This window comes from Rhinolophus hipposideros (assembly GCF_964194185.1).
Source record: "Rhinolophus hipposideros genome assembly, chromosome: 15".
Classification (NCBI taxonomy): domain Eukaryota; kingdom Metazoa; phylum Chordata; class Mammalia; order Chiroptera; family Rhinolophidae; genus Rhinolophus; species Rhinolophus hipposideros.
The window spans coordinates 57,458,535-57,482,886 of record NC_138061.1 but is presented as its reverse complement, the minus strand read 5'-3'; the positions used below and the strand labels follow the sequence as shown (position 1 = coordinate 57,482,886).

Genomic DNA, 24,352 nt, shown 5'->3' with positions numbered 1-24,352 from the left:
ATCCCATTTAATTCTGGTAACATCTCTGAGAGATAGATAGTATTAATCCAAATTTAGAGAATCAGATAACAAAACTCATAATTAAACTCATGTAAAATTAAGAATTTATTTATCAATCTCTTTTAAAACACCATTTTAACTTTTGTTCTTATTAAAACCCTGGGACATCTGAACTGCATGAAAAAATAAGGAAATATAAAATGAGATAAAATGAAATGTGAGAAATTTAAGAAAATTAAAGTTGTCCATAATCCCATCACGCAGCAAGAGCTATTTTCTACAATTCTATGTTAGCACCAATGTTTCCTAAAATGTTCATGTATAACTACAGTTATATACAGTTTTTAAGCCGGTTTTTCATACTTCACACTACACGGTAAATGTTTTCCCTTGTTATGATTTTAAACAATTGATTTGTAATGCCTACATTGTTGAAAATTTGTGTTAGCACACCTTTGCAAGTATTTCTGTTTTCAATTCCTTCACACGAAAATCTCTGAACACAATTTCTTTTCCTTCCTTCCTACCTTCCTTCTTTTCCACCTTCCTGAGAAGTCTGGAAGCAGAATTACTGGACAAAGGTAAGGATATATATTGAAATGCTTTTCACATCAAATGATATTACCAGCCATTTCACTCTTCAGTTAATCATGCTAGACATTACAATAAAAAATATTGCCAAATTGTCAGAGACAGGAAACGTTTAGATTTTCGGTCAATAATTTTGCGCAGACAGTAGATTCAGCCAACTCTGCAGATGGAGAGAGAATCTGAGTCTGTGAGTTGCCGTAGGAGCCTTATCTTGGCCTGAAGAATTTCAGGTGCTTGGCTGGTCAGGGAGGACTTATGTGAAGTCTGACCTCTTCCTTTTCTCTGACTGTTGCCCTCTTTAGGGGCCATATCTTGCTCTTCCCCCCACATGGCCAACCATGCTTAATTGAATGAAGGGTCTTGGCTGCTTTTGGTCTGTCTCCAGCCATTGGTGCCCGAAGGGATCAGGTGATTCCCATCCCAAACCATGCAACACTTGGCCTTCCCTGAACTCCATCAGTTTTTTTCTCCAAAGGATGAAGGTTGTGAGGTTCTTCTTAGGTGCTCCCACTTCCTAGTTACAAAGCCAATACTTTTAATTGGATTAGCAGGGCATCTCTCCTTCCCTTTCTTTTAATCTATCCGTCCACAAGCCTGCCAACACATTAGAATCACCCGGCGAACTTTATAAAAATGACTGACGCCTGCCACTGCCCTCACAGCCAAAAGAGATTCTGATTGGTCTAGGGTGGGATCTGGCCGTGGGCATTCATTTTTACAGCTCCCCCACAGGAGTCAAAATGCATCCAGGGTTGAAAAACACTGTAACATCCTCACTGCCCTGCATCTACAAGGAATCCCTCCTACTAGTTTATACAGTGTGGGACTCCCTGTCCCTGGTTCTCAGTGCCAATGTGTAGGTGTCCATGCCTATTCCCCTGTACCACTGCTCTTTTTAATAACGTTTGCTCTTTCAATGGGTATCCACTCCCTTCCATTCCCCTCTTTATCCAATTACCTTCTCAGAATAGCCACCTGCACATGTAACAAGCAGGAGAACACTGGATGCGTCCAACAACTCTTCCATCCCCATCTCCCACCCCCAAATCCTGCTCAGTCCTCCATCTTCCCCATCTCAGTTAACGATGCCATCACCCCTCCTCTTATTGAGGACAGAAACCTAGGAGGGGGTCTTGATTCATTCATTCCTGTCTTTCCTTCACAGTAAGTCCTTTTTTTCACCCTCCAGGGTGAGTCCAACCAGAGAGTGCATTACTCCCTCACACCTGTCTCCACCCAAGTCTAAGTTGGCAGGATCTCTTGCCTGAACACTGCAGTGGCCTTCCACTTGTTCTGTCTCCAGGTGTGGCCCCTAGAGTACAGCTCCACCCAGCATCCAGAGGGCCCTTTTAAAAAGTCCCCCATGGTTTTCCACTGCAATACAAACCCAGTCCAAGTTCCTTAAGTGTCGTACCTTCCGTTTCTCCTACTTTACCTTCTACCACCCTGGGGCACATTCATTATGCCTCGGCATGCTGGCCATGTTTCTGTACCTCAAAGCCCTTGGACTTTATTTTTCCTCTCTCTGGTACACTTCTGTCCCAGGCATTGCCATACCTGGCTTCATCTCATCATTTGGGACTCTGTTCAACTATCATGACTTCAGTTAACACCATCCTGAACCCTACATAAATTCAAACTTTCTATCCTAAAATTCTGTTCAGCATTTCTCACTGGTTGAAATTATCTTACTTATTTAAACATTACTAAATCAATCCCCCACCGGAACGTACCAGAGTACAATGCTTGAGTCAGTCTTCATACTTATTACAGCCCTAGAACTGGGGGACAAAAACAGCATCTGGCAAATAGTAGGTGCTTAATAAATAGTTGCAAAATGAAGGATGTTAATATGTGCTGTGTGGAAGAGGAGTTAGGCTTGCTTACTTATGTCACTAACTTACCAGAACAGATTTGTTCCCTCTTAAGCCACGATAAACCTTTTTTCTCACATCACGCTTCAATATAAACAGAAGAAAACAAAGTCCTAAGTTCTTATTCTGTGAAAATTAAATCTACTACTTATACTTAGATTTGTATACGGAAAGAGGAAAATAAGAAAAGAGAGGAAAAAGACAACAAGATGAATTTTAGCTTTCCTCTTATTTCATCTCAACATATGAAATCTTGCTTAATAGTTTACAGAACCTATCAAGATACACTTTGGAACAAACACTTTGGAAAAGTGTCACTAACTTGGAAAAGCATTCTTTAATCAGCACTGAGAATCGGTTCTTAAGTGCAATCAACCTAAAGAGAAATGGCATGAGATAGGATAGTGAGAAAATACGAGGGTTCTTCACTCTTCAGAGGCGCATTTCCTCCTCTGCTCTGTTTAGTGTGTCAGCAATTGAGACATCAGAGACTGACACAGAGCTCCGTTGCAAACTGAGCAACCCATACTTCCGGGTTAACCATACCAAAAGGGCACGCTGGCTGCATCTGCCTTTCTCAAAGGCTGAGAAATTCATGTCCAGGTGCCTGGAAATATACGTTTCCAGTCACCACCATTGTGGGATTTAAATTTTCACAGCATTCTTCTCTTCCTCTCTACACTGCTTTCCAGCTTGATTTGTTTTCAAACCATCAGTTCCTGAGTACAAAACTAAATATTTAAGATTCAATTTAGCTCCCAAAAAGAAAACATTAGCTCGTAACATAAATAATGTTCCACCTCTCATAACGATTTCAATTTGCTCCAATTCTCATATATCCAAACATCCGTTGGTTTACAATGTATAAGTTATCAAACTGTTCAGCACCTTGCTTCCTAAGATGGTTTGATATCTGTATACTTGACAGCAGTCTTATAAGAAACAGCCATTATCTCAGCTTTTGAAAATGGAGAATCTGAGGCTCATGGAGACAGACTCCACAAAGCTCAGATATCTAAGAAGAAGTAAAACTTGGATTCTTCCAGATGTAACATCCACTGCTCTTTCTACAGTGCACACACTCACACACTCACTCACACTCTCACACACACACACACAGTATAAATCACATCATTAAGAGAGTAACTATGATCAAAAGAAAAACAACTATTACATGCATTCCAATACTAATTGCTGATTTGCAACCTAATTAGATGGTAATAGCATCAGGTAGTGGAAAACAAAACAAAACCTTAACATCCACATTAAATGAAATCTAACACAGTCCATGAGCTTATGTTGGTACGGTTTCCCTTCAGCTAGCTGAGGTGAAGACAGCCAGGAGTATTTAGACCAATACTCTGAATATACACGTCTACCAATCTGGAGGTGTCAACAGAATTTCTCAATCTGTAACATAACGTTTTCAAGTTATTTTTTTATTGTCAAAAATAGGACAACATGGTAGATGCTACAGCAACGTAACTTGATCTTAAAACTATAAATCTTAAAGAACAGATTTGTCAGTGATCAGTGAGGCTTAAAGAGTCATCAGGTGTTTTAAATCCAAACCCGATTAGCCAGCTTCTGGTTTGCGTGTCAGGGATATTGCCAGAGCGGGGCCATCTCAGCCTGACCAAGCCTGGCAGATCACTGAAGCGCAGCGTCTCCCAGCTCCTCATGGAGAAGCCTGGGCCAAAGGGAAGCACATGCCAAAAGGCAGGGAGCTACAGGGTGCTGGTGTGGTCCTGCTCTTTCTCAGGTGACATGGGAAAATCCAGTGTCACCTGGTAAGTGATGTGATGTGCACCCACCTCTCCACGGCCACTAAGCTCCCTGGGTTTCCATGGCACTTATCAGTGGGAACAGCCTAGACTGGTGGCTGTTGGAGGCAAGGACTGTCACCAGGCCCAGGTGTCGAGCAGCTTATGCTGCTCTTCCATGGTAGCTGAGCATCATCTCTGGCCCGACATCCATGCCGTGGAGCAAAACAGTGAAAAAAAGAAAAATAAAAAATAGATAACAGAACGCTGAGAATGTTTTGGAAAGAACAGAGATGGAGGAGGTGGGGAAAGTCCCCAGGCGTTGTCTACATTCAGAGATAAAGTTACCATTTAAGTCTTCTGGTCTTTTAGAAATTACTATTATTTTTGATCTATGTATATGTGAGTGTTCAAGCAGCGTTCTTTATCAGAATCTTACTAGCAAGTAAGTATAGGTTAATATTTAGCACTGTGGCCTTTACTGATGCTAAATACCCAGGATTCACCAGCCCAGAAGGTCACTTAGTCAAGAATACCGTGTTTCCCCGAAAATAAGACCTAGCCGGATCATCAGCTCTAATGAGTCTTTGGGAGCAAAAATTAATATAAGACCCAGTCTTATTTTAATATAAGACCAGGGGTGTAATATAATATAATACCGAGTATAATATAATGCCAGGTATAATATAATACAATATATAATAGAATAGAATAGAATAGAATAGAATAGAATAGAATAGAATAGAATAGAATAGAATAGAATAGAACAGAATATATAATACAATACAATATAATATAATATAATATAAACTGGTATAATATAACACCGGTATAATACAATACAGGTATAATACTAGGTCTTATATTAATTTTTGCTCCAATAGACACATTAGAGCAGATGGTTCAGCTAGGTATTATTTTTGGGGAAAAACGGTAGTTGCTCCTTAGTCCTTATTTGCTGACTCCTCATAATGGTGACCCATCTTTTATCCACAACACTATTTCTGGGTTTAAGGTGGAAAAAACACAGTTATTAAATTACACAGGGCAGCTTTCGTACTTCTAGGCCTCGGCTCTTTCTTACAGCATCCCCAGCTCTGATGAAACACTGGATGACACAGAAAGGCATCTGGCCATACAGTGCATGCAGACAGGAAATGCTCACGAGCCTCCCCCAGGAGCTCCACCTTCCATTTAAACAACTGTCTAACAATGTTTACTCTTATTTGTAATTACAGAAATACAAGATAGAACACCAACAAGATATTGTTTTAAAACTACCTGGTTGGGAAGGGTTTTTCATTGGTTGGTTGGTTTTGTTGTTCATGATATGTAACACCTATGCCCATGGGAGAGTGGGTTTATGGAAAGAATAGGTATTCTGACACTGTAATGGCAACAATGTGAATTGTTCAGTCTTCCTGGCTGAAAATATAGGAATCTGTATTTTAAAAATGTAGGGTGTTTTTTTTTTGGTGGGATTATAAATTGGTGCAGCCACTATGGAAAACAGTATGGAAGACCCTCAAACAATTAAAAATAGAATTACCATATGATCCAGCAATTCCACTCTGGGAATATATCCAAAGGAAATGAAAACACTAACTCAAAAAGATACCTGCACTGCTGTGTTCACAGCAGCGTTACTTAAAGTAACCAAAACATGGAAATAACCCAAGTGTCCATTCATGGATAAATGGGAAATAAGGCTGTGGTATATATACACAATGAAATATTGTTCAGTCATGAAAAAAAAAAATAACCACAGGGAAATCCTACCATTTGCGACAACACGGATAAACATTGAAGGTATTATGCTAAGTGAAATAAGTCAGGATAAGAAAAACAAACACTATATGATCTCATTTGTATGTGGAATCTGAAAAACAACAGCAACCTAAAACAAACAAACAAACAAAAAACTCATACAAAAAGAGATCAGACATGGTTATCAAAGGCAGACAGCAGGTGGAGGGGAAATTAGATGAAGGTGGTCGAAACGTACAAACTTCCAGTTACAAGTTAAGTAAATACCAGGGATGTAACGTACAGCAAGATGACTGCAGCTAACACTGCTGTATGACACATAGGAAAGATGTTAAGTATAAATCCTAAGCATTCTCATCACAAAGAGAAAAATTTTTTTTTCTTTTTTTTTTGTCCTCTTTTCTTTTTATTTTATCTTTATGAGAGAATGGATGTTAGCTGAACCTATTCCTGGTATTCATTTAACAATATATGTAAATCAAGCCATCAGGTTGTATGTCTTCAAGTTATACAGTGGTATGTCAATTATTTCTCAATAAAACTGGAAACAAATGTTTCTTAAAAAAAACACACATGAAATATACAAGAAGAAACACACAAGGTTTTGGTTTAATAATAACTTCCTTTATAACTCTTCAAAATGCCTATGATTTTCTGTTTTATTGGTAGACATTTTAAAAAATTAAGTTTCTTTGCAAATATATTGGCCAAAAGTTTCTATTCCATACTGTGGATGTTCAGGGCAGAATTTTCTATAATAATTACCAAACTGGAACAAACTACATTCTCAACATGGGATAAGCTCATTATATTTTTGTATATCAATATACTTCATCACAGAACCATTAAAGATAGGGTTTTTGGTATTCTGACACAAATGTTTTAATATAAAGTGCAAAAAGATAGACAAAAGATTATTAGAGTAAAATTTCATTTTTGTAAAAAAATACATTTTACAAAGCAAAAATTGGGCTAATATTCAAGAAAAAGGTAACAATAATTATCTCTGGATGGTAGAACTACAGTTGACTTATATTTTCTTCTTATTGCTTATATTTTCTGCTTTTGTAAAGTGAACATGCCCTGTTTAACAATGATGAAGGTACTCCAAAAAATATATATATATATTAACACTAGCCACCTTGAATTTGAATTAAATGTCACTCTGACACTGTCACAACTAAGAGCTGTGTTGTAACCCAATGGATGGAACCACATTCTGATATCAAAATCCTCATGCCAACCAACATGGCAGGAAATTATGCTTCATATTAAGACACATTTATAATAGTGCCTCAGAAATGCCATTTCTTAGTCCTCTGTTCTTGAAACACTAAAATTCAGCAACTAGGAATTTCGTTTAATTAAGGGAGAAAGATATTGTGATTATATCTAGAACTGGATGAATTTATTTATACTTCCAAATGAAATATTTTGTGTATGCCAGTAATTCCTCCAGATCTCCCCAAACCTGTATTTGGAATCAATTTACTTTACATACATATATACATATGTAGACATAGACATAGATACCTATGTATCTGTATCTATATATGTATATAAAGTAAATTTATGTGTCTAGATATATATATAGAGAGATATCTATTTGGCAATAATAGACCTACAGCTGGCTACCAACCTCTACATCTGCCAGGAAAAGGCTAAGGAATTTTTTTTAATGTTGTAAGCAAGCAAGGTTCACTGGAATTTAGGACATAATCAAGTCCCACCTATGTTAGTACACTGAAACATGGGTATTATAAACACTGAACTGCAAAATATACCACCAAACATATATCACAAAAAAACCCTTAAGTGGGCGGCAAAGGAAGGGAAGAGAGCAGAATTAGCAATTCAAAACTCCCACTAAGATTTTAATATTAATTTTAGAACTTGGCCTTAGGGAATGTCTTCTCCAAGGGCCTCATTTACAGAAGGGATTTCCGATCCTGAGTGGTCTACCTTGATGTCTCCAACAACTGAGTGACAGAGCTGGGCCTCCGTTTCCAAACCAGGTCTAGTGGCTTTCCCACTGTGCCTTAATTACTTTTCTCCCTTTTAAAATCTTTCTTCTAATTATCTTATTTCCAACTTTCCTTGGAAGCACAGAAGCAAACAAACGTAACAACTAACAAGATTATGCAAAGGAACATAAACTTCCCTAAGGTAAGACTCTAATGTCTCTCTCTCCGTGGAAATCACCTCATGTTCATCATATTCTTTTGTTCACAGCTTACAACATGGTGGAGCATCAAAGTGGAAGTGTAGATTCCAAATGTAGAGAACAAAGCCTGGATAACCTACAAACCCCAGAGTCCTTGCTTAGATGCCTAAAAGGTGCCGTATTGCTAATGCCACAGTGCTACCCTCACCAAATCTTAGAGAGATGGTAGATGGTCAGGAAGCTGAGCCACAGACTCCAATCATCAAATATGCTTCTGGGAACAGCTTTCCTTCTTTGAATTTCTCTCTCCCATGGCGCATAGCAGCAACCCTTCTTCATCAAAAGCAAAAATGTTCTCAGCATTCAAACAGCCTGATTTTCCTGGCACGAAAACATCTCTATTTTGAGAAGGTCCCAAGGTTCAACTGATTGCATATAACTGATAATTAAATATTGAAGTGGACTTCCCAAGACAGAAGTGAAAAGAAATTGATGGGGCAGCAAGGGCACTCTTCCCAAAATGCAGCATGTGTAATTTACTTTTATACAATTTATTTTATAACTTGCATCTGATATTTCAAGGAAAGGAAGAAGTTCTAATGGGGGAACAGGTCATTTCATCTGGCAAAGTAATAACGTCTGGGGAAATATGGGAAAATTTAGTGGCAGACTTCAGCAAAGTGTTTGATTTTATTTTATTTATTTTAAAAATAAATAATACAGATTTATTCAGGTCTTAAGGTTTGCAGACCAGAAACAGAACTAGGCAAAAACCCAGAAGTGTTTTGACAAAGTGGCTTAAAATTTCATTTTTAAAGTATCGCTGGTCAAAGATCACTCTTCTGTGGTTTGTTCACAAAGAGACTCTTCCGTCAGTATAAAGAGAGCTCACTGGCCAGCAATTTAATTCCACTTTCACAATGGGAGTGTATATAGTACATAAAGACTTTCTGTCTGTGGCAATTATTCTTCAAACATGACCACTTAGATATGCATATATTTTATGGCAACCAGAATGAGAACATATATATACAGAGTGAACATGAGCAATTGCACTTTTACGCTGTAGAATACATGGGAGCTGAGAGCTGCAAATTACATTTGTATTAAATACCGTGTTTCCCAAAAAAATAAGACGTAGCTGGACCGTCAGCTCCAATGTGTCTTTTGGAGAAAAAATTAATATAAGACCCGGTCTTATTTTAATATAATATAATATTAATATAATATAATATAACATAACATAATATAATATATAATGTAACATAATATAATATAGCAGACCGGGTCTTATATTAATTTTTGCTCTGAAAGACGCAATAGAGCTGATGGTCCAGCTAGGTCTTACTTTCAGGGAACCACGGTATGTCTCCATCTTTGTACACATGGATAGAGGGAGAAAATGCAAACATTATGGTAAAAGTTAATTTTGAAAAAATGTCAAGCATCGATAAAGCCTTGTTCTGATAAAACGATTCTCCTGCTTGCTCTTTAATATCTCTTTTCAATATCTGTGCTCACACGAAGTATTTAAGTGTCCCCCATCCTAGCCTCCAAGTCCTTACCACCGAGAACACCATTGTAAAAAATTAAGGGTTTCACATTGTGAACGAATTTTGCGTTTCTCCCTTTCCACACTCCAAATACAGCAACCACTATTGCTTTTAGCCAAACCCACTCCCTGAAAGGCATAAACCTCTCCTTGCCCTTCCAGAAGGTGATTGTTCAGACGCCAGTCCCTGCAGCGTCCAGATACAGAAGATCCTGGGCAGGGGGAGCTGTGCTGTGCACGCAGCACGTTCTGCTGAACCATTCTTCTTTAGGGTTAACATTTTTGTGTTACCTGGTCATTTAGAAGGAATCGAGCTCCTCAGATCATCATAACACTCAGACATTTGCGGTGCACTGTGGGAAACAGCACATCATTATTTGTCAGAAATTACTCAGAGCTGCTCCCCAGGAAAGAAGAGCATCAGTGTGATACCTCAGAAGGTCACACAGAAACTTACAAAACCAAATGATGAAGGGGAAACACAGATTTAATGCTGACTTTGTTAAGGCCCCATCTACAGCTCTGCTTTCGAAAAATCTCTTTTGAGCATATACACAAAGACCCAAACAAACAACAGAAAAAGAAATTTACCTCTAAGTCAAAAAATATAGAGAAACTGAAAATATGCCAAGCAAATGACAGTAGAATATGTCAGCTGGCTTATTATGAATGGTGACATCAGTGAAAATTATCTGATCAGTGAAAAACAGAAGGAGAGACGCCTCTGGCTACTAATTTAATATCCGCACTTACACAGTGTTACAGCCCCTCTGTCTGGTAACAACGAGCAACCAAGTAAGCCAGCAAGAGTGATGCATCTGATTCTAATCTGAAGGTCCTTCTTTCCAGTGAACAGAGAGGGTGACAACGAATGTGAGGGGCCAATACACGTAAATGAATGGATGTAGTTCTTCTGTCTAGGAGAGGAGCCCTCCAGCAGGCCCAGAGAGAGCCTCATCTTATCACAGATCCTGAGGCAGCAGCACCTTCCCTCTCATTCCTCACCACGTGACCAGGGCGATCAGGGAAACCAACAGTGCCACTGCCTTTTGAATGCTTTGCAGTATCAGCATTCAATCCCAGAAGGTGCCGAATGGCCTCTGGAAAGAGGACGTCAGACGAAACCAGGGGGTGAGGTGGCCATTAATTCACAAAATTCTTATGGCAGTCACAGGTTAATTCAGGTGAAGCGGCAAAGTCAAGAGTTTCTTCTTGTTATTTTTCTCGCATCTTCACTTACAAATTTTTAGACATTCAAAAGCTACTATTTTCGGTTAAATCTAGAGCTGTGTTGATGTGACTATGGAAAAACTAAACATTTGAACACATACCAATTCTACTGTTTCTTACAGCACTTTGAAGAGGCACTGGAATAAAGTTAATACTGAAATATATTCAGCACAAGTCAAAGACCATACCTTTAAAAGATTTGAGACAAATTAGCCTTGGAGAATAGTGTGCTACTTGTTCCTCCCTCAAAGTCACCAGAGAGACCTTGCACCTTCTGAAAATACTACAGTTATTGTACCAATTCCTTGCACCCACCCTGACTGTGGTTTCCCAAAGCAGCCTGGTTACGTCCTCCCAAACCCTTCCTCTTGAATCAGGCCTGGACCTAACCAAAAGGTGAGGCTGCCTCCAGAACTCCAAGAGACTCTCTCTGCCCACCAGGCCAGACCCCTTACTGGCTTCTACGCAGGTGGGCACATGCACACTTCCACCGTTAATGACCTTTTATTACTTTCGCCTCAATTCTCCATTTCTCTGTCTAAATAAATTCTCCCTTGAAACCACCTACGTCCGCTCTTATCACTACTTTCTGACAAGGCCTAATATGCTTTTCAGTTGGAATCACCCACTTCAGGACTTAATCATTTTCTGGAACATATGCCCTGGTCTTCTCAACAAAACCATAAATGCAGATGATGGATTATCTTTTTTGTGTATAATATCTGCAGAACTGTGATAAAGTTCTGCACGCTCGGATACAAGTCGCTCTCGGACACAGTATGATTTGACGTGTAAGCTGTGTGAAAAGTATGGCAACGTATGCTATATCACAAACACTCCTGATGTGGGTGGAAGAAAGTTTTAATGTAATATAAACACAAAGCATCCATTTAGAAAGGCTTAAATTGAAAAGGAGTGTGGATATCTGGCTGGAGCCTCAGTAAACTGGGATCCTGAGAACAAAGGAAGCTCCTGAAGCCTGGGAGTCTTCCAGGCATGAACAAAAAACACTCTGAGTTATGATCCAGCCAGTGTCTATAAATGGAAAAATCCATAAACTCAGGCCACCATCCTGGTAGCATGAAGTAAAGGCCAAAGGAATGTTTTGAAATATTTCTTTTATATTTTTAAGTTTGTACTGATGTAGACAAAAAGTACACAAATCATAAGTATACAGCTCAATGAATTGTGACGAATAGAAATCACTCATGTAATACGCTCCCAGGTAAAAAAACAGAGTATTTATCATCAATATCCTAAAGCCTCCTATCTTGGGTCTCCTTCCATTCACTACCTGCCTCTTCCCAAAGATAATCACTATCTTGACTTCCAACATTAAACATGACATAAACAGAATCATACTTTTGTTCTGACTTTTTGCTCCCCAATGCATTTGTGAACTATCCTAAAAAACTTTGAGCACAATTTATCATCAAATTAAAGGGCTATGGGCCTTACAAATCACCACTTTCCACCAGCCTATGGAATTTATCTATCTGTCGTCCAACCACCAAACTTTATTATGGGAACAAATATCTTGTGATTCTGTGACAGCTTTTCAGCATCTAGTAAATTTTTGAATTGGTCATTGCATCTGTTCTTATTTGGCCTAAGCACTCTCTTCTAAGACCCAGCACTGCAAACTAGCCTTTGCATTTTCCATTCATCTGATCTTTAAAATAGGCCAGGTAACTGATTACTGCACACACAACTGTCTGATTTCTATCAACTATATCCATCCGTTGCAGTACTACCCACTAGACTGCCCCACATCTGTGATCTTGAAGAGCCATTAAGTAACTCATTAAACTTCCATCTTCTTTATCCCTATAAGGTCACAAGACTAATAATCCAATGCCTAGGGCAAGACACTCTGACTTCAATAAGCAGTATTTTCCATGAGCAAATAAAAGGAGTTTGTATTTCTATACATCTGCATTTCACAGCAGGAATCCAACTCAGTGGACACTTCAATGCTGATATCACCATTTAAGACACAAACTCTTACACAAAATTGAAAAAAAAAAAATAAGTCTTCACAGAAACAAGACCAATACTTGAACTGATTCTGATTCCTGGAGCTGATTCTTTACTTTTTTAAAAGTTTAGAAATTTCTATGTGGAGAGGTAATTCATGACCATTAAATAAAACTTAGAAAACAGCAAAATACAAAAAAATAAATAACATTTCTGCTCCACAATCCAGAAATTGCCACCATTTACAATTTGGTATACTTCCTTTGACTATAGTTACTCCATATGAAATCTATCTATTAATCTACATAGCTTAATATAATTAGCATCTAATATAATTTTCCACCCAAAGTTTTAGATAATTATATAATACACACTTTCCGATATGTTTAACATTATAAAAACTCATTTTAAGGGCTTTGTAAACCTATTACATGGGTTAATTAAAATTTATTTTATTTTATTTTAACCTAAAACATACAAATGCACATACACTTGCCAAATATTTGGCTACCGAAGTGAAGGCTTTTCTCTGAATAAACTTCTTTTGTCTTTCCATGAAAAACCAAACCCAAAACATGCACTGTGATTTTTCAGTTTCAGTGTATTATTGTGGAATGAGAATGTGAAACCGCAGGTGAAACAATCCAGGTGCAAATATCTTATGGGTGTATCAATATACTCTCCCTTAAACTTGTCCACACCTTCTTCAACAAGCATTCTGTTTTAAGTGACTTATCTTTATGGAGTATATCCAAAATAATCAACTTAGTTCTAAGAGAAGCCACAATTAATTCATTGCTTTGCATACTATTTAAATACAACAACTGGCATAAACAAGTATGGGAGCTAATAAAACTAACTACATAATGCTAGGTAAACACACCTCTCCTTTGGGGGAGGCAAAAGCCCTACCAACGGGGACTATTCAGCATGCAGCCGGCGCCTTTAATACAGACATAGTGTCTCATACTGAAAAGGCAGGTAAACAGAATTCAGTCAAGAGGATAGTGTTTAATATATGCACGCCATTTTCACTTTTATATTCCTAGAGACTGTAGATTTTGCCATCATGCTGAAAAAATGTTTAACAATAAATTTGGGTAACCCATCTCATTTCCCCCTTCTCCATTCTTAGTCTACAGGATTCCTCCATAGTCTTATGGGATTCCGACAATACAGGCTTCCTGACATTGCCATATTCGGATCCTTCTGCATAGCTTTTCAAAGACTATATAACCCAATCTTAGTATTTGATTTGTTTCTGGTTTTTCTTTCATGAGTTTACAAAAGTAGAAATTCCAATCATCTTTCACTTTAACCCAGAAAACAGTTTTTCGCACAATGTTTGTTTGACTCAGAAATGTCAAACAAATAAGCAACAAAGGGGCAGAATGTGTGGTATCCTTGGCAGACAATCAGGGTCTCACCAATAATCCTGTGACTACTGGTTGGTCAACAGTGGATACCTTATGATATGGTACCAAAAGGAATTCAGATACTCTGCAAGAGACACTGCGAGTGGTGCAACACCCAACGTTTATTTCGTAGGGCTGGTATTTCAGTGTCTGTAAAACTGCAAGGCTATTGCTTCACAGGTTGCCTCACACATCTCATTGTCCAGTCTCAACATAGGATGCAATCACTACTATAATCAAAGCAAATTTGGAATGGGCAGAGAAGACAATTTGGGCTGAATTTTAGCAAGCACAGAAAAAAATGTCCGTAACTGTTTTCGCTCATTGTCCTATTGAATCATGTACAAGCAGCCACAGTAGAAAACAGAGTGAAGAAGATCAAAGAGTAGAAGTTTAGAGGAACATATTCTTTATCTTTTGTTGAAACATCCCAAAAATTTATCTGTGAATTGAAAACCAGAGCAATTTCTCTGGTTAAAAAGGCTCCCTTTTACCACAACAAAAAACAGGTACGGAGCAGATGTGCCGTTTATGGGGTTTACAACGGCATGTTCCACTGTAGATGAGCCTAGGCTTGAAAGAGGCAATGTACACTGACGTGGCCGCACTGTATCAATGGGTTAGGATTTGGGGTGGGGAGAGATTAGCTGTAAAATGATGTTCTGATGTATCTGATCCTTCAAACTGTGCCAGCTAAGCATGTACTGGGCAAAGTACGTAACCACTCTAAGCCCAGCTTGATTCCCTGTGTGATCGAGATAACCAGACCTAGGCTGCAGGCCCAGATGACTGCCTCTGAATCCTTGTTTCAATAAATATGACCACGTATGTCAAGGGCTGGTCCTTCAGACACACAGTAAAACTCCACAAATGGCAGCTCGAGTTTCTATTATTACCTCAATTCTTAAGCCCCTTCCAAGACTGAGATTGTGTGAAGAATCCTTCCCCATTTCTAAAAGTAAAATTGAAGGCACAAAAATCAACAGAATTGGACCCCAAAATGATGAGGAGGGTGTGATTTTATCTTAGTAAACTTCTAACTACCTGGCAATTCGTAGGAAGATCATGCTGAGGGTCACATGTGGTCATGCGAAGGGTGTCTCAGGAGGGAGGCCAACATGTTCAGGAAGTCTTATCAAATGTTTAGCATAAAAATCCTATTCTCCTAACCCTGGCTGTAATTATTAATGCTGAAGTGGTTACATATATTTACATGATCTTTTATTTTTATAAATGCTCTTATAGCCACTATTGCATCCGTGATATACACTATCACTTCTAGGAAAAGGCCTCAAAGACACAATCTTATCATTGGGAGCTGTTAAACTTCTATTATTAAACTTAATTCTGAATTCCATTTGCAGGCTTGTTTCGGAGTAGCCACTTTTACGCCTAGGCATGGCACTCTATGATTGATATACAATCACCAACCTGTCTTGAAAAATAAAAGGCTTATAACAAAATAGCAATACTCTGAAATATAATTCAGGATGAAGTTTCCAACCAACACAGACTTGAAGCAAGATGTTTTCAAAGTGTTAATATTAAAGATCCCAAACGCACAAAGGCATACATCTAAAAGAGCTGGATGGATGCCAGCAGCCTATTTAATAACGTAGAGCCTAAATCACAGTAATTCCTAAATTAAGAGGGGACTAGAATGCAATGCAGAATTGCCTGTTTTTACTAAAGTTCTCTCCAAAGACTCCATGACAATGAGACAATGTGGGAATGAACATGAAGGGAGCTATGAGGTATTCTTCCTTTTATCAAGAATCTTCAGATTTCTGTCGATTTCAGATTTCCAAACAGGCATAATCCAACAATCTCACTAATTTTCCTCAAAATTTTAGTTCCTCTCTTTGATAAACATGTCCAAAATAGGCTTTAAGAAACACCTACCAAGCAAAGGAGGAGGGATGATGGGCTCCTGTTTGTGACTAAACTTCCAAGGTGATTTGAGGTAGATTTCCATACGGTATTCTACTGTGTATGTCAGGTGTCAGAAAGGAACCGAGGGAGATCCCAAGGGCACACAAGAACAATATTCTCTCAGTGTGATGAGATTCCCTCAAGCTAGGTAACAGACTAGCTCCAACATTCATTTCAACTGAATTCAATGGCCTGATGGGTTCTTGGATGACAATGCCTCGTCTGTCCACTTCCCATTTCTCTGGACATTAAAACAGTAGGTTTTGCAGCTTCCAAGCACTTTTACCAGTAGTAGAAGAGGCAAGTTATTATCATCACATTCATTATCCCAGAAGAGGAAGTTAAACTTCAAAGAGATTAAATTGGTTCTCTAAGGTTGCAGTTATCACAGGATTCAAGGCTACAGGTTTTTTGTTTATTTTTTTATACAAATCTTTGTCACCCTCCCACAAATGCCCCTACAAAATATGGTCATGACTAACTCACATTTTTCTAAACTGTAACCTACTCAGAAAGTCACTTTTTTAACCTAGCTCCCTTCAGCCAGCTCATGTCATCACTCCTCCAGTGATGAACATGGTGAGGTCACAGCCACCTGGAGAAACTCAAGGCAGCCTGCACACCTCCGTAACCACCTGTGGGGTTGTGTGCTTCCCAACACTCAGTTGGGGTAACAAACCTGTTCATGCCAGTTGTTCTTACTGTAATTATGTAATTTAGTTAAATTTCATGTAAGCCAATGATACATTATGGAAACGAAACATAATTTAGTTTCCATTAAAGCAGTTGAATGCTTTGAAGAAACTTCAAATGGTAGTTAAGAAGACGAGGGAGAAAGAGGAGGAAGAAAAGAAGGAGAAGAGAAGGAGGAGGAGGAGAGGAGGAGAAAAGAAAACTACTTTGAATTATATGGACAAGAAAACTAAAAGATCCCCAGGGCAAAGATATGTTATAAGATTTATGAAGAATATTGGTTCAGAGTCCTTCACCAGTATCTTTAAAGAAGAAACAGGTATTTAGGGGTGTGGTTTATGAAAAAAAAAATGCTAAGACCAAACTAATGAATACATAATCAAGACATACTCCAGAAAAAGCCTTGGCCCTACATCAAGATAGGGGAAGGTGAACATTCTATACATTTTAAGTTTTATTTTAATTTTCTGCTTTTCAAACCATTACTTTTATAGACTTTTTAAAGTAACCAATTAACTACAAGCATTGAAATGCTCCAAATCAATGTTAAATATTCATTAAAATGAATTTTGAAATCCAAACACATGACATGTATCATGAAAATAACAATTATATGAATTGATATAAGAGCTCATATTTAATTGTACACATTTTTTGTAGAATCAGATAAGCACTGTCAACATTAGTATGATTGGTACACCAATCTGTGTGGGATAACAAATGGCCATTAGCATTCCACCAAGTTTTTGGAATCTAAAAAAATTTTAACTTAAAAAATAAAATATCAAGACAGTTTAATAACTCGATTGCCCTAACTGGATTAAAAAAATTGTTTTTTCTTAACTTTCTACATCAACTTAAACAGTTTAACATGTCTTACCAAAAGGGTTGACTTTTAAAACAATTCAGAAGTTTTTAAGGAGACGTCACTCAGTCATGACTCAATTTCATGAAAGACCGGGTAAGGGAGGAGTACATGAAGTCTTCAAGGAAAGGATGGTGAAAACGGAAATCCAATCTAAAGTACATGTCCCAAAACTTTCACTAATAACTTTATGAATGGGAACCACTTATTTAGATATGTGTTCATCCTGATTTTACAAAACTTGAAATTGAGTCTATTCCTCCCTCTTGCCTTCACTATGTACATGGTTCTGGAGAAAACACTTTCTTGGGTATAGACAAATATAAGTTTTAGGATCTCAAAATATCTCAGTGGTATTTGTCAACACATTACCAGCTCTGTGCCTCACTTAACACAAAAGTCTAAAAGTAAAAACAGATCAAAAGGGAGAAGAATGAATTTCAGTTTTATCCCCAAGCAATTCAAATGCATTTTGCAGACTTAGATTTATGACTCTTCCCTCGCTCTTACACATTTCAGGGCCAACTTTCATGTTCCGTTTCCAATATCTCAGATAGAGAATTGAGATATGTTTGGCACTGGATATGAGAGGTTATGAGGAAAGAATTTTTACAAAAGAAGCAAATTGAAAACTCAGTCTTCTTCTCATTGTGGTATGAAGAGGAGGAAGGGTTCAGAGAGTATTCCAGAGAGGAGAAACACTGTGTTCCTCTATACACTAGACCTCCCAGAATAGCACTGGTTTCAAACTCTGCACCAGCACTCTTGCTTATGGCACGACCTGGATTCAGAAAAGCTAGTTTCTTTAATAACAGAGAGAAGTTGCCACAAACCAGTTTTTTTCTGTTTCTTTTTCCTTTCCTTTCCTTTTCTTTCCTTCCCTTCCTCCCTCCCTCTCTCCCTGACAAGCTTGTGGATCAACACTGTGTTAAAAAAGGCTATCATTGAAATACCACAAGCACAGAGGTGGCTGGAGTCACTAATCAAACCTGCAAAAGGAACTCTCCATCAACAAGAGCACTGCCAATCTCTTATCTCAGCCATGAGGAATTGAAAAAAGAAAAAAAGGTTGAAACCATGATCATAGTGCACTGAGATCACACTAAATATGGCCCTAAAAAGAGCCTTGTCAATTTTCTGTGTTGTCTTCCATTTGGCCCATGAAGTGCAACGGAAGTGTCTAAAAAGTGAAACGTACCGTATGATTGATTAAAGCAGGACAGTCTCACAATCCTGTATTAAGACCAAAGGAAATCAAACTATACTCAGGTTGCAGCATGTACTCATAAAAAAGCTCTCAATTGGATTCCATAAGAAATATTGATATTGAGGTCTGAATCCTCTCCCTTTGGCTACCACACATGATTGGGGACAACATAGTACCTTCTATGTTGAAATTCATTTGAGGGTCTGTATCCACATAGGTGAAAGACAACAAATAGGAGTAACGTTTTTTAAACAAATTATATCTGAGGGTGCTTATAAAACAACCAAGAGTACTCTATGAAAAGACTAAACATTTTTTAAAAAGATAGGAAAATAGTCAATTTTATCAATGGCTCTCTTCAAAATTACAAAAAGGTTATGACACAGTAAAGCTTTATTTAAATAGACTTGGTTATCCCCATACTATGTTTAAACCTCAATGATATATTTCACATCTATTTCTTCGCTAAATACAATATTCATGATTTGTGATCTCACTCAGTGGAATTAACTAGGTACCTTCCAAAAGCATAACCCATCAAAAGTGGCTCTTTGTCTTTAGTATTTGAATTTAACCAGTGATGCTGATCTTTCACCTGTTAGTGCCTTTGGCTGAGTAAAATAATCCACATTTGCATTGACAATATTCTACATACATTCATCAAGTCTGAAAACACATTCAATGTAGTATAAAAGGCTGTTTGTACACTGGTCAAAATCACTGTTCCTCTACTGTCTGTAGCTCCCTGGCTTGAAAAATTTGTAAACTAACCTACACTTTCAGATCCAGAATGCTTCAAAGATGTTTTTGGGGAAATCCTCTCCTAGTAGCAGTATGTTTAAGACATTTGTTTCTAAAAAGTCTAAAGTCAAGGCAAGTTCTGGGCAACACACTGGGACCTCGAGAGATCCCAGTAAGAAGGAAGTTTTGGTTCAGTTCGTGGTCTAAAGGTTGGAAGATGAGAAGAGTCAACTTTCAAGCCCTTCTTCTCCCTCTGCCTTTCAAGTTCAACATTTCTTTGTCTCTGATACTACAGAAAATTAGAAACAGTCTCTACACTGGGCTTTCCCCACAGCAAAAATGGCTTTGGCTTGCAAAAATCCTATTGTCCATTCACAAGTGTGTTTATTCTAGAGTGAACCAGTCTCTTCTCCTGCAAAGAGGTGTGCTGCCTCCACAGACAGGATCCTTCAGCCTGTCCTAAAACACAAAGAATTCATTCTATGAGCTTTGAGATATTCAGAGCAACAGCAACGACCCTGGCCATTCAAGAACTGGCGAGTTAGTCCTGATAAAACAGAGGCTCCGTCCTCCTCAGCTGTCCTCAGGTGCTACAACACCATCTGTCCTGAAAAAAAAAAGGAAAAGGAAAGAAAAGGAAAGGAAAGGAAAGAAAAGGAAAGTAAAGAAAAGAAAACCTACTGAATGCTGAAGGTAGGAGCTGAGCAAAAGGGGAATTTCTCTCCTGGGAACTTGAGTGACATGATCCAAACAAGTTAAAAATATAAATACCAAATATTCAGGCCATTCTCCAGCTCACAATAGCAGTATTGAAAATCCCTCAAATGAAACCTTTAGTTTGTTAATCATCCTGCAATCTTGAACCCAAAATTAATTTACACTGTACGATTTCTTCAAATTACCATGTAACCTAAGTATTTAAACTCATCTTTTATGAAAACTGTCTAATCTTCCTTTCACTAAAATTTCCCTTGTTGATATATGCAAACCAGGTCAGTTTCTGCTGGATTTGCATACTTGCTTTATCCCTTAATTTGACTGCTTATTAAAGGTTTTAAAAAAGAGCAAGATCTGGACCTCAGATACACATAAAACAAATACTGCTTATATGTCTATGTGAACGTTGAATCCATTAACAGATTCCTCCTCCTTTTCCTTGGGGCTGAGAGCCCTGTCAATAGTCATTACTTATTAAACAGGCTGCCATTCCCTTCTACAGAATGTAGGAAGGGAGCATGGAGGGGTAGAAAGAATTACCTTGAGCTTTTCTTTAAAAACCTCAGAAATGGAACACAAGGAAACCAATGTGAAATAACATGAAACACACACACACACATACACACACACACACAGTTGGGCAATACACCCACACTCAATTATTCCTATCACCTATCAAAAGAAAAGATAAAAAATCTGGGGTCTTCAGGATAGACACGTATCTATTTTCAATCCACTGAATATGTTTCACACAAACACTTGCACATCCTTTATCCCTTCAAAAAACTCAAGCTGGATTTGTTGAGAGAAGCCTCTAAACACCTTCTGAGAAAAATGTGTTCCAAAAATGACTGCTTCAGCCAAAGGAGAGAGGAACAGCAAGTTACTGGTTTAACTGCCATTCTGGTTTGTGGCAGATTCCCTCCTTCCCCTCTTCTCCTGGTCCTCCAATTTATTTTCTAGCCCCCCCCCCTTCTCTCCCTCCCCTTAAGCAGATTAAGAAAAGGCATAAGGAATTTCTCACTTGGGCCTTACCCACAAATACACTAAATCCTAAAAAAAAAAAAAAAAAAAGTTTCAAGGGTTAAATAACACCCAAGGGTAAGACCAAAGGTCAGGGAAATTATCAAATGACTGAAAGCAACCCAGGTGTTCCTACTGAAGAGTTAATGACGGGATGAGTATCTTCCTTTCCCCCAGATGTTATGACTCAAAACAGAAATACACTATGGAGACAGCACAAACCATGCAGGTTTTAGAAAATAGACTTTCACAGAATTTGAACTGGCAGACTAGGGGTTTGTCCTAAATAACCTTCACAGATTGTACAAATTGTTCCCATATCCTAATCAAGTCAGATTAAGAAGCTTCCTAAGATTTCCTTAGTATAAGAACAAGGTGGGGGTGGGGTGAGAGGTTAATTAGTCACCCAAAACATTTATAAAGATATGGAAAAATATACACCTCCTATACAGATAGATAGAAAACTACCATGCTTGGAGTAAATTGGCCAGTACTGGCAGCAGTGGAACAGAGATTGAAGATGCTATAATACATTCAAAGTGAGATCTGATGCAAAAGGGTGGGACGTTCTCATCCTTGAGTGCAGAGAACTCGGCCCCATTCCGCCCGTATTTTTCAAGCACAGAGGGAGGAGAGATGAGGTTCACATTCCACTTTGGGAAAGGAACAAAAAAGCAAATGCTTGGCAGAGCTGAAAAACTCCTCCATCATCAGGACCCTAGAGGCGTCAGCTCCACAGAGCTCCCTTCATATTTCCCCCTAGTTCACTCACTCTAGGCGGCCACACAATCAATTTCCACACCTTGGAATGGCCACCAGCAGGCTGCGGGGGGGGGGGGGGGGGGACGGGGGAGCAGGCACGGGGGCGATCAGTTTAGCCCTTCGCCACGGATCTCCTCCCCCAATAGCTTCAAATTAACCCTTCCTGGTCCCTACCCGGGTCAGGGATGCTCCAAGTGTCTACAGCTTCTTTCTACCAACATCTCCATCAAATCGTCAGCCCCACGCCCTCTCACAGCCCCCACAGGGGCAAAACTTCCCTTGGTGGTTTATCGTCGGTCAATTTGCATGTGCTTTTCTTTCTCTCCTTCCTACCGGCGGGGAAAGGGCTCAGAGCGTTTGGGAAGGCCCTCTCCCTTCCTCTCCAGCTCTCAACAGGAGCTTGATCCCAGAGCTCGCCAGCAGGTCTGCAGTGGGCCGGGATCGCACTCGCATTAACCCATTGAAGGGAGTCAGGAGAGATGTTCTCATTTGGGACTCACGGAAGTAGGACCCCTGAAGCTTGACAGTCTCCCTCCACTTCCTACCGCCTCCACCCCACGCCTGGACCCAGAACCGGCCGGCACCTTTTACCTCCCTTGTGGCCAGTGTTAACTCTCACTCAGTGCCCCAAACCTGTAATGGGGCGGGGTGAAGGGTGGGGTGGAGGATGCTAGGAGACGGCGAGGGGAAAAGGCAGCAAGAGAGCAGAAAGAAAACTCAGGAGTAAATCAGAGTTCAGACACAGTGTTTACTTACGAAATTTGGGGCTGGTGCTCGTTTCTGGCGTGGTCGTGGTAGAGGAGGAGGAAGCTAAGGTTGTGGAGGAGGAGGCGGCAGCGGCGGCAGCATCCTGAAAGGGAGACAGGGTCCAGGAGGGAGTAGAGTCGTGAAGATAGGAGGAGGTAGCGAATGCCGCAGTGGGCCAGGAGGGCATTGCCTGGGTACTGGGGGTGCCCGGCACCGGGGGTCGAGAACCCGGCGCGCTGCTACTGAAGAAAGGGGCCGTGGTGGACAGGACCGTCGGAGGGGCCGCAGTGTTCCGCGCCGTGGTGGAGCGCGGGCTGGCCCGGATGGGCACTCGGTGCCCGGGGAAGCGAGTGGGCGCCCGCGTGATGGTGGTCAGGCGAGTGCTAATCCGGTTGGGCGTCCTGGAAGAGGCAGTGCCGCCCGCAGAGGGGCTGGCGGGGGACGTGGTGGAAGTGGTCGTCGCGGTGGTGGTCTCCATGGCCTTGGGGAAGGAGCTGGGCTTCGAGAGGAAGAAGGGGTCCTGGCCCATCCCCTTGGAGTCCACCAGGTCGGTGGGCACGTACTCCTTGACGGAGCCCACCACGATCCATTTGAGGAGCATGAGGCTGAGCCCCAGGCCGATGAAGCCGATGAACAGAGGCACCACGCACAGCCACGTCTGCTGCCTGTTCCACACGATGCAGTCGCTACAGCGTAACTCCCGGGGGGGCTCGGCCGCCCCTTCGCCGCCGCCGTCCGGGCCCCCGCCCGCTGCCGCCGCCGCAGCCGCCGCGGTGCCCTCCTCGGCCGAGGCGGCGGCTGCCGAAGCGGCTCCAGGTGGCGAGGCAGCGGCCGCCCCTTCACTCATCCTAGGAGCCGGTCTTCACCTTCGCCCCCCCGAGGGCCGCGCCAGAGGCATGGGGCCGCGCCGGCCGGGAGCGGGCACGGGCTCCGGCGGCGGCGGCGGGCTCAGGCGCAGGCAGCGGCCGCGGCGGCCGCATGCAAATCGGCTCCCTGCCCCCACGCCCCTCCCCCCGAGAGGCGGGCGGCGGGCGGGGAGGAGAGGAGCGGGGGAGGGGACGCGGGCCGGGAAGGGGGCGGCGAGGAGCGCGGAAGAGGGACGCGACGGCCCCGGACCCTGGGCCAGTCAGGGAGCGGCGGGGAGCGCGTGCAGCCCTCCGAGCGGCCTCCTGCGCGCCGGGGCCCCGCGTCTGCCGCCGCTGCCGCTGCCGCTGCCGCCCGCCGGCTGTGTGCGCTCCAGCCGCGCCGGCATCCTCAGGGCGCGGCGCCCGCCCGCTCCCCGGGGCGCCCGCCCGCGCCGCCTTCAGGGGCTGAACCTGCCGGCCGCGGGCT

At 40.8% G+C, this 24,352-nt stretch overlaps 1 protein-coding gene across 10 annotated transcripts in view; it reads right to left on the bottom strand.

Moving 5' to 3' along the window:
* Positions 1–23,987, bottom strand: part of NRG3 (neuregulin 3) — a 1,094,354-nt gene extending 1,070,367 nt beyond the window's left edge. For 8 of the 10 annotated variants that reach the window (XM_081074700.1, XM_081074706.1, XM_081074702.1 and 5 more), the window contains exon 1: positions 23,030–23,987. In XM_081074700.1, the coding sequence (XP_080930826.1) occupies positions 23,030–23,867 (838 nt within the window). In that variant the 5' untranslated portion in view covers positions 23,868–23,987. The remainder of the gene's footprint in view (positions 1–23,029) is intronic. The other 2 variants (XM_081074705.1, XM_081074708.1) reach the window with 1 other exon arrangement.
* Positions 23,988–24,352: the final 365 nt, after the last annotated feature.